Below are 10,722 nucleotides of genomic sequence, written 5' to 3' on the forward strand. Positions count from 1 at the left end.
GCCAAGAGGCTGGAGCCGGGCCTCCGCGGGGAGAGGCGGGCGAGGGCCGGCTTCCTGGGCCGGCGGCCGGGCGACGGGCGGTGGGCGGGGGCGGTGGTCCGCGCTGTGGCCATGTCGGTGTCCACAGGGTGTCGTGGCCCCGCGAACCTGCGCTCTCAGTCCCGGCCCGGCCCGATCCCGGTGCCCTCCCGGGGGTCCGGCAGAGGGCAGTGACCGGCGATCTGTGCGTCCGGGGGCCCCGGAGAAACCGGTAGGTCCGACTGCCAACCCACGTGGCCTGGGGGCGCCGGGAGACTGGCGAGCTGTCATCCGTGGAGGGAGGGGCTTGGAGACGGCAGGTCGGGGAAGGGGTCCTGCCGTCCGCGCTGCCTTTTGCGGTCGGAGGACAGGTTCTCCCCGGGGTCCTTTAGCCGGTTGGTCCCCAGCTGGGGGATACAAAAGGCGAGGCCTGGAGCCCCCCTTTGGCGGGGAGGGCGAAGTCCTGGAGCGGGCAGTGGCCAGGAAGGACCCGCCCCCCAATGCACACTTGCCGCCCGCGGAGTTCTCTCCAGGATCCGCAGAGGTGACTGGGCTGAGCGGGGCAGCCCCTGAACGTGCCTTGGGCCTTGGGACTTGCCCACCGGGGTGCTCTGACTCCGGCTGTTGGGCCGCCCCTCGTCCTGGGTGAGCCCCCTTTCTGGGCTCGAGTTCGCTAGGGCTGGGCGCGCAGCCTTTGTCAGGGAGGGGAGTGGCCAGCTCCAGCCCAGTTCTCAGTCCCGAGTCAGCATCCTGCGGAAGCGCCTCCGCTCAGCCTCACCTGGGCCCTGTCTGCGCCTCTCTCCCGGAGGCCACTCCCCAAAGGGTCAAGGCTGGATGGAACTCGCTCTAAGCAGGAAGAGGGAGCCGCTGGGAGGGGCTTTGGCCAGGCCCTCTCCCCTTCAGGGCGGGCGCCTGCGGGAGGGAGGTGCCTGCTGGCCTGGCTCCTGTCACAGCTGAGCACCTTTAGGCAAAGTAGCCCGGCGCCCGAGAAGCAGCTAGAGGGGGGCCCCAGGGAGCCCCTGGGACTGGTTCCAAGCGCCCGCTCTTGCTCAGCGCTTCAGGCTCAGCCTCGCAGGAGCCTCACTGTCCAGGTTAGGGACCCAGGGGCGGGCGGGGTGGGCTTTGCTCCCTGCCTAGTGTCCAGGGTAAGTGTCTGGAGCTGTTTGCTTCATCAGGGCTTCTGGCTGGGTCCCCAGATTGGCCGTGGAGATGCTGAGATGTTGCATGGTCTCAGGTGGCAGGGGGCGTCCACCAGCCCCGGCCAGCAGACCCTACCCCCACTCCATGTGGGTACTACTCAGACACCTGAAGCCACAAGGTGTCAGTGGGTAGTGGCCCCAGGGGCCATTGGGTAAGCTGCTGTAGACCACGTGGGTGTGTGAGCCCGAGATGCAAGGCCAAAGGGCAGGAACATGGGCCAAGGAGTTCCACTTGGGAGAGACTTCCAGGAGCAGCAGAGAGCGAATGAATGGTCTGTTCTTGCGCGTCCAGGGCCCAGGAGGAGCCAGGTAGCCTGGAGGAACGCCCAGCCCTAGCCCCATAGACCGCTCTTTGGGTCACTTCAGGCCAGAGCTCACTGGCTTCAGAAGGTCAGAAACAGGTTTTCCCAGGCCGGTTCCCTCTGGGCCTGGCTCGGGGGGAGCAAACTCTCAGAGTGTTTTCCAGGGCAGAGACCACGGGGGGATCCGTGTAAGTACAGCTGCACGTGGTCTGAATGCTAAGTAAGAACAGTCCTGATGTGCGAGTGGTGTACCGTGCCTACTCCGCGCCGGGGTAACCAGATTGCATGGATGATCTCATTTAATTCTCCACAACCCGATGAGTCTGTATTATCACTGTCCCCATTTTATAGATGAGGAAACCGAGACTGATAAAAGCAAACCAGGTCAACCCAGGTCCCTCTCCAGCGACGTTCCTGACACTCGATTCCTAGCGGGGACAAGTCTCCCTGCAGGCAAGGCCCCCAGAGAACACACTGCAAGTGCCTACATATCCGGAAAGAAAACTATTGCTCAACTTTGTTTTTCTACAAATATACTTTTATTGATTTCAGAGAGGGAGAGAGAGAAACATCAATGAGGAGAGAGAATCATTGATTGGCTGCCTCCTGCGCTCCCCACACTGGGGAGGGAGTCTGCAACCCGGGCATGTGCCCTGACTGGGAATTGAACCGACCTCCTGGTTCATAGGTCGATGCTCAACCCCTGAGCCACGCCGGCTGAGCTCAACTCCGTTTTGAATGGAGGAATGTTAGGATGTTCAGTGAAAGGTGTCAGGACAGAGAATTGTTTCAATCCCCAGCTCTCCTGCCTCCTTCCTGCGGTGACATGGGGCCAGGTACTTCCTCTCCCAGCCGAGTTCCTTCGTCTCTAGAGCTGGCCCGGGAGGAGCGCCCGCCTTGAGAGCAGTGATCGGGAATAGCTGACTTAATCCACGGCACCTTAGCACGCTGCCTAGGCATTCAATGAGCTTCACCTGCTGATATCAGTTTGTTAAAAAAGTTACATTTTATATACATTAAAAAAAAGACCAGAAGGAAATACACTAAAGTGTGAACAGTGGGAAATGTGTATGGTGGGAAAATGACATCTTTTCTTTATACTTTTTTGTCCTTTCCAAGTTTTCGACAATGAATAGATACCATGAATTCCTCCTTTTATGATCAGGAAAAGAACAACAAGAGAGAGAGAGAGAGAGAGAGAGAGAGAGAGAGAGAGACCACAACCTGGGCATGTGCTCTGGCCGGGAATCGAACCTGCGACCTTTCAGTGCACAGGCTGTTACTCAACCAACTGAGCCACATAGGTCAGGGCACCCAACTTCACTTTCCAGGGGGGAATCCTCAGAGCCCATCCCCAGAGGACTGAGTTAGCGGGTCCTGGGAGGGACACTTACTCGCTGTTAAGGAGGCCGGTGTTCCCTGCCAACAGCAGCCCCCCTCCCTCTGATGATGCCTTTCGTTTGCCCCACAGGAGGCCCGAGGGGATGGCCGCTGACATGCAGAGGAAGAGAAGCAGCGAGTGCCCCCACGGCACCTTGGCTCCTGCCGATGGGCAGAGTGTGGAGAGAGCCGAGAGCCCCACCCCGGGGCTGGCCCAGGGAATGGAGCCAGGTACGGGCAGGGTGTGCACAGCTGGCCGCTAGAGCCGCCTCCAGGCGGGCCCGATGCCCTCCACTCTCTCCCTCCCACGCAATCGCGTGTGTGCTCAGCTCACTGGGCGTTTGTCAGAGGCAGGGGGTCCTGCAGGGCTGCTTCCCGCCGTCCTCCGTGAGCACGTGGGCCACGCGCCCCGGGCTGTCTGCCGCCAGCTGGGCCCTCCTCCCTCCCGCGTCTGCAGTGAACCTGCGGGGCTCCGCTCCAGCGCTCGGTGTGAATGTGGCCTCCTCGCGAGGCAGGCCTACTCTGTACAGAACACTCGTTATTTTGTAATTTTATTTTTTATGTACGTATTGCCCATCTCGCTCTGAGCTCTGAGCGCAGAGCAGTTGTGTCCTCAATGCCTAGTATAGAGCTGAACTCATAATAGAGACCCAAAATATATCTGTTGAGTTATTCTCTCAAAAAAAAAAAAAATCAGAAATCAGAAGAGGAAGACTGACAAGGTCCCTGGGGCAGTCACAGGCTAGTGGCCCTTTCAGTGGCGTGGCCTCTCCCAGGGGGAGACTCACTGAGCACAGGAGGCATCCAGGGGCAGGGGGACCGGGCACACAGCAGTGAACAGCCAGCTCCGGCCCGCGGGGGGACCCCATCACAGTTCGGGAGGGGACAGTAACCAACAAGTGTCACAGGAGACACTCGGGAGGGAGGCACACAGGGCTGGGCTGGGAGGTCGGATGAGGAGGCAACGAGCATCTTTGCTGAGCGCTGACAGAGCCAGCCCTGCGAGGGGCCGGTGCCTTCTGGGCGGAGGGAAGAGCAGGTGCGGAAGCCCTGGGGTAGGTGGCGGTGTTGAGTGTGGCCGAGGAGCAGGTGGACAGAGGCCCGTGTGCCTGGGGTGACAAGGCTGTCAGATTCGAGTGAGAGAGGCGGGCAGACAGCAGCTGCCCCCAACCATGAGGGCTGCCCCCCGTGTGATTGGTGGAGGAGCCTGGTGGCCTGTGATCGCAGGCGGACAGTGAGTGGCAAAGGGAAGAGGGACTTGCTCATGGAGACAGGCAGTCACGCGAGGGCGTCTGGGAGACACCTTGCTGGTGAGGGGTCTGCCGGCGGCTGCTGCTCTAAGCACTGGTGCTCTTGGCTGGCAGGTGCCGGGCAGGAGGGTGCCATGTTCGTCCACGCCCGTTCCTACGAGGACCTGACTGAGCCGGAGAATGGGGCGGCTCCTGGGGAGAGCCCCGAGGAGGGTGCCGGGGGGCCACCCCCGCTGCCTGCGGACATGCGCCAGATCAGCCAGGACTTCAGTGAGCTGAGCACCCAGCTGACAGGCGTGGCCCGGGACCTGCAGGAGGAGATGCTGCCAGGAAGCTCCGAGGACTGGGCGGAACCCCCGGGGGCCTCCGCGAGACCGGCCACAGAGTCCCCCAGGGAGGGCGCGGGAGACGGGGACGAGGAGGAGGCCGCGGAGGCCTGGCGGCTGCACCAGAAGCATGTGTTCGTGCTGAGCGAGGCGGGGAAGCCCGTGTACTCCCGCTACGGGTCCGAGGAAGCCCTGTCCAGCACCATGGGGGTCATGGTGGCCCTGGTGTCCTTCCTGGAGGCCGACAAGAACGCCATTCGCTCCATCCACGCGGGTGAGCCACCTGAGGGGGCTGGGAGGGCTCCCCTGGCCATGGTCGCTTCCCAGCGGGTTTGGGACTCCCGGGGCAGGCCCTCCACTCACTGTCTCCAGGTGTTCATCTGACCAGCGAACAACCACCCTGACCGCCCACTAGGGCTGAACCACCCTGACCGCCCCCTAGGGCTGTTGAGGCCAAAGGTGGCTCTGATGTGGGCTTTGCCCTTGGAGAGGGTGGGACTTGAGACCACCCCCCCCCCCAGATCTTTTTGCCATTTAGCTCAGGAAGCGTGTTTTTCTGAAGTGCTTCCCGCTTTCAGCTGGTGCTAGTCGGTGAGGCAAGTTGCAAGGACAGGCCCGGCTCCCTCTGGGAAAGGGGCCGTGATTGGCTGTTTCTCTCACCATCCTGAAGCCCCTACTGTGTGCAGAGCTCAGAGGGAGGGTGGAGAGGATGTGGAAGGCGACAAGCTGCCAGGAGGCAGGGCTCTGAGGGAGTTGGGTGAGGCCAGTCCAGGAGGGCTTCCTGGAAGGGGCTGCAGCCGACATCCCCCCCTCCCCTCCACCCACAGATGGCTACAAGGTTGTGTTCGTGCGCCGGAGCCCCCTGGTGCTGGTGGCGGTGGCGCGCACGCGGCAGTCGGCGCAGGAGCTGACGCAGGAGCTGCTCTACATCTACTACCAGATCCTCAGCCTCCTCACGGGCGCGCAGCTGAGCCACATCTTCCAGCAGAAGCAGAACTACGACCTGCGGCGCCTGCTCTCGGGCTCGGAGCGCATCACCGACAACCTGCTGCAGCTCATGGCGCGGGACCCCAGCTTCCTGATGGGCGCGGCGCGCTGCCTGCCCCTGGCGGCGGCCGTGCGGGACGCGGTGAGCGCCAGCCTGCAGCAGGCCCGCGCGCGCAGCCTCGTCTTCTCCATCCTGCTCGCCCGCAACCAGCTCGTGGCGCTCGTGCGGCGCCGGGACCAGTTCCTGCACCCCATCGACCTGCACCTGCTCTTCAACCTCATCAGCTCCTCCTCGTCCTTCCGCGAGGGCGAGGCCTGGACGCCCGTGTGCCTGCCCAAGTTCAACGCGGCCGGCTTCTTCCACGCGCACATCTCCTACCTGGAGCCCGACGCCGACCTGTGCCTGCTGCTCGTGTCCACGGACCGCGAGGACTTCTTCGCCGTGTCCGACTGCCGCCGCCGCTTCCAGGAGCGCTTGCGGCGGCGCGGGGCCCACGTGGCGCTGCGGGAGGCGCTGCGCACGCCCTACTACAGCGTCGCCCAGGTGGGCATCCCCGACCTGCGCCACTTCCTCTACAAGTCCAAGAGCTCCGGACTCTTCACCAGGTGAGGGAGGCCCCGGGAGCCGGGCTGGGGAGCGGGCTCGTGGGGCCTCTGGGCACAGACCGACACCCTGGGTCTGTTTTACTCTGATACCTGGGCCCAGACTCCCTATCGCCCTCCTCTCCACGGGCACACCCCTCTCTACTCTATTACCCGGGCGGCCCGGAAACGCCCGATGCACCGGGAAGGAAGCCGGAACAGAAGCCTGGGGCCCCTTGTCCCGGAGGAACTGCCTTAGGGGTCATTGGTCCAGCCCAGGATGCGGGGCTCCTCCCCTCCTCCAGCAGAGGGGCTGAGGCCAGGCGGGGCACTGTCGCCCCTTCACCCTTTTGGGGTCCAGAGAGTTCCCAGCTCGCCTTCCCTCCACTTCAGACCTGTCCCTCCATCTTGGACACTTAAACTCCGACTGGCCTCTCTCAGGGACGGTCAGCAAAGATGCCATGAACGTGAGGGAGAACAGGCCTCTAGTCTGGGTGGGCCCAGCCCTTCCTGGGGCGTCTTCTGTGGCGGGGAGACAATGCCCTGTCCTGGGGGAGCATTCGGAGGGTAGGACACGTGGCGGCGTCCCCCTGCCAGGAGTAGGTGTTTCTAGATCTGCAGAGCAGGCAATGACAGTGGTGCCTTTGAAACCCACTCCCCCGCCTCCAGCCCTGAAATGGAGGCCCCGTACAGCAGTGAGGAGGAGCAGGAGCGGCTGCTGGGCCTCTACCAGTACCTGCACAGCCGAGCCCACAACGCGTCCCGCCCCCTCAAGACCATCTACTACACAGGCCCCAACGAGAACCTCCTGGCCAGGGTAAGGCGGCTGGGCCGGGCCGGGCTGCGGGGTCCTGGCAGGGACCGCAGGGCGTGTCTAACCCGGATGATCACCCTGTGCCCCTCCTTCAGGTGACAGGTGCCTTTGAGCTCTACATGTGCTACAGCCCCCTGGGCACCAAGGCGTCCGCCGTGGACGCCATCCATAAGCTGATGCGCTGGATCCGCAAGGAAGAAGACCGCCTCTTTATCCTGACGCCCCTCACCTACTGATGAGGATCCTGAGCCCGCTGGGCCGTGGGAGCACGGGAGCCATGGGAACTCCAGGCGGGGCTGGCCCCCTCTTGCCCAGGCAGCAGGCAGGGACTGTGGGTGCGTGCATTAAAGTGCTTTGGGGAAGACACGTGTCGGGCCTGGTCATTGGCTCCTTTGCTCACTCACTCTCGCTCACAGACACCGGGTCCTCCGCCCTAGCCCCTGCCCTCCTTCCCTCCCTCCTTCGACCAGCATCAGGCCGCACGAGCTCAGAGTGGGACCCTGGGCTTGAGCTGTTTGCATTCCGCCGAAGTCCCACCACACATAAAGGTTTCTCTAGCATCGCCCTGGCTTTGCCCCTCCCAGCCCTTCCCCCACACTCAGTCCGAGTCCCCTGTGCCTCCCCTCCTCCTGAGTGGGCCCCTAAGGACCACCTACCCACCTGGAAGCCCTGGCTGGGGCTCTGCGCCATGGGCTGCTGTCGCTGGGCAGGGGCAGGGCTGAATAAGATGGGGACGGTCAGCCCTGGCACAGCCGGGAGCCCCAGGACGCTGAGCAGGGAAGGCCCAGCCTCGGCCACTCTCCTGAGACCTCTCTGGGCAGAGCTCAGGGCCCAGTGCAGGAGCCCCTCCCTGCTGCCCAGGGGCCTCTCCTCGTTCTGCCACAACGTGACCACCTCACTGTCGGGGAGTGGAAGACAGGAAGTGTTTATCAGAGAACAGCGTCCACTGTATATGTCTTCAGACCAGCATGAGTCACGCTCACCAGTCTGAGAGCTGCGCCAAAATATCTGCACGGAAAGCAAGCCGTGTGGGGAGCGTGGCCATGTGGGTGGGCTGGGGCAAAGGCGCACCGGAAGGGTCCTACTTCACTGTCCCCGGAAACGGCAGCACAGCTCCTGCCCGTGGCCCTCCCTGCTCCCGGGAGGATGAGGATGGCAGCAGCCATCTGCCTAGATCCCCAAAGCCCTCGGGAGCAGCCACAGCCTCGCTTGCCCGGCGCACAGGCCCTGGGCTGCTTTTCTGCCTGTTCCCTGCTCTGTGCCCCTCGCTCCTGGCCAAGGCTGCAGACCACTGCCTCCAGGGCGGGTGAGGCCAGGCGAGTCCCCAGCTGCTCCCCGTGTTCCCGAGGCGCCCTTGTTGGCGGGACTTGGCTTCTCATACCTGTTCTGGTGGGAAGAGGGGTGGTCACAATGAGAGGAGTGTGTACCTAGGACAGCAGACACCTAGGAGTGGGGGGTTTAATGACGGTGGAGGGAGGGATGGCAGGCAAGCAGGGAAGGTGCTCCTGGTGGAGGAACCAGCCTGTGCAAAGGGAAGGACCCGGTGGGACTGGTTTACAGCGAAGCCGGGGAGTCTTCAAGGCCTAGGGCTCTCGACTCCAGGTAGAAGCCTGGCAGCGGGGAGCCACTGAGGGTGCTGCAGCCGAGGTGGTGGGGTTCTGCCGTGGTTAGAGCGGTCCCCCTGCTGCCTCTAAGGTGGTCCCTGGTCTGGAGGAAGAGGCGGGCGCTAGTTCTCTGGAGTGTTGTTCGAGGGGGCGGAATGGCCAGCGCTCCTTCGAGGTGGCAGCTGCCGCGAGCCAAACCGAGGCCAGGCTTTGTGAGTTCGCCTTGGGGGCGACTTGTGTGGGGCGCTGCAGGGCCCCTGAGCTGGCTTCCCCCAGGGCGTGCCTGCCTCGGCCTGTACAGCTGGGGAGGGGACAGGCGCTCCTGCGGACACCTGCTGCCGGGTGACCCAGCTGTGGGCGAGGAGACGCTGGCCTGGGGCAGCCAGCAGCGTGGCCACACGGTGGCAGCAGAGAGCCAACTGTTAACTGCTGCACTCCACCCCCGAAGGTCTGGAGGCGGATACAGGTCCCAGGAACCCGTGTCTCGCCCTGGCTGGCATGACTCAGTGGTGGCTGGCATGACTCAGTGGTGAGAGTGTCAGCCTGCACGCAAAAGGGTCGCGGGTTCGATTCCAGGTCAAGGGCTGGCCAGGGTCCTGTGCCAGAGGCAACCAGTCTGTGTGTCTCCATCCATGTTTCTCTCTCCCCCCTTCCCTCCCTCGTCTCTGCTCCAGGCGGAGAAAGTTTCATTCGGTTTTGCCCTGCCCCTGCCTGACTACCTTTAGACACGGTGCCTGCGGAACACGGGAGCCATGCGGTGATTTTCCAAGCTTGCGTACTCACTTCCGGCCGATTCAGGTTAGAGAAGGGAGTGCCTTTTACATTCCCCCAGGTACTGGGTTCCCCGGGCCCTGGGTGTGGCCACACAGGTGCTCCTTCCGCTCTCTGTCACCACGTGCTCAGCGTGGAGGCAGAGTCCAGCACTAGGAATGGGGGAGGGGGTCAGTTATCCAGAATGAACTCTGCCGGGGTGGGTGGAGCATAGCGTCTGTGAGACCCCAAAAATGGGACTGGCACTGCCTGGGCCAGGAAGGCTCCCTGGAGGAGGAGCAAGGAGGAGGGGCTGGGCGGGAGCAGAGATTACAGCTCCTCGGGGCGGGCGTAGAATTCTGCTGGGCTGCGGGCTCCTCTCTCGACCACTCCCCTCACTCTTCAAAGCCCTGGTGTTGGCAGCAGAGCAAGAACCACGGGCCAGGTGCCTAGCAAAGGACAGTTGTCGGGGACCCTCTCCCCCAGGTGCCTTTCCCTCCCTCGCACATTGCTGGCTTGGACCCCCTGACCTTTTCTCTCTGGAGATAGAACGTCTAGGCCTCAGTTGTATTTCAGCTCCAGGCCCCGATAAGCGACAAAACCAGCTGACGGGTGACATCAGGAACAGCTGCATTGACGAACCACCCCTGCGGGGAAAGGACTCCCGGGAAAGCTGCTGAATGATCATCCGTAGCATCTCCACCCTTAAAACCCTCAGGCCCAGGCCCCAGGCCCCTTGCCGTTCCCTTTCTCTTTCCCTTCCCTTCCTCCCTCCCCCTCCCTGCCCCGGGCACTTTACCATCAGCTCCCTCACTCCCAAGCTCCAAGGGCCCTTCCTTTACCGCAACTCCTCTCCTGAGCCCATTTCTTCTAGGAATTACTTTTCTCCCTCTGTGACTCCAAACAAATGTTCTCTTACGGTTTGGGTCTTGGCTCTGAATTCCTTCCTAGCCGGAACCCAAGACCGAGGTGGCTGCACCCGGGTTTGGTCCCACCCCATTGGCGAGATAGACCCAGGACTCACAGGTCCTCTGACCAAGGCCATCCTCCGAGTTTCCCCCACCCTCCAGGGTCCAGGCCCCCGAGGCTGAGGGGCTGCGAGGTGGAGGGTGTCCACCAGGGCCCCTCTTTAGTGTTAGGGGGGACTAGTGTCAATGTAAGAAATGTCCAAACCTATAGAGAATTTGTATGAGTTTATTTGAGCCAAACTGATGACAATTGCCAGGAAGTAAAATCTCAATGGATTGAGAAAATGCTCCAGTAAATGGCAGTTTTTCGGCTTATTTTATACATTGAGAATGTAAACGCAAGAAATGACCAAACCCTGTAAGAATTTTTGAGTTTATTTGAGCCAAACTGACAACAATTGCTGGGAACCAAAATCTCAATAGATGGAGAAAAAAAATCTCAATGGATTGAGAAAATGGCAGTTTTGCACTTTATTTTAAATATATTTTTGTTAATTTCAGAGAGGAAGGGGGAGGTAGAGAGATAGAAACATCAATGATGA

At 62.0% G+C, this 10,722-nt stretch overlaps 1 protein-coding gene across 2 annotated transcripts; it reads left to right on the forward strand.

Annotated features, from left to right (window-relative positions):
• Positions 1 to 7,224, forward strand: MON1A (MON1 homolog A, secretory trafficking associated). 2 transcript variants are annotated; one of them, XM_006106396.3, is made up of 6 exons: positions 1 to 250; positions 2,991 to 3,130; positions 4,264 to 4,749; positions 5,303 to 6,068; positions 6,714 to 6,861; positions 6,954 to 7,224. In XM_006106396.3, the coding sequence occupies exons 2-6, from the start codon at positions 3,004 to 3,006 to the stop codon at positions 7,092 to 7,094; spliced, it is 1,668 nt and encodes a 555-aa protein (XP_006106458.1). In that variant the 5' UTR covers positions 1 to 250; positions 2,991 to 3,003; the 3' UTR covers positions 7,095 to 7,224. The 2 variants fall into 2 exon arrangements, with proteins under 2 accessions (XP_006106458.1, XP_023603013.1); XM_023747245.1 differs by lacking the exon at positions 1 to 250 and adding an exon at positions 364 to 562.
• The last annotated feature ends 3,498 nt before the right edge of the window (positions 7,225 to 10,722 follow it).

This window comes from Myotis lucifugus, unplaced genomic scaffold (genome assembly GCF_000147115.1).
Source record: "Myotis lucifugus unplaced genomic scaffold, Myoluc2.0 scaffold_819, whole genome shotgun sequence".
Taxonomy (NCBI): Eukaryota; Metazoa; Chordata; class Mammalia; order Chiroptera; family Vespertilionidae; genus Myotis; species Myotis lucifugus.

Bases quoted from the DNA above. Each gene is read 5' to 3' on its own strand.
- MON1A (XM_023747245.1), top strand. From the start codon at position 519: ATGCACACTTGCCGCCCGCGGAGTTCTCTCCAGGATCCGCAGAG. The intron at 4,750-5,302 runs GTGAGCCACCTG...CTCCACCCACAG, and splicing joins CATTCGCTCCATCCACGCGG to ATGGCTACAAGGTTGTGTTC. The intron at 6,069-6,713 runs GTGAGGGAGGCC...CCCCGCCTCCAG, and splicing joins AGCTCCGGACTCTTCACCAG to CCCTGAAATGGAGGCCCCGT.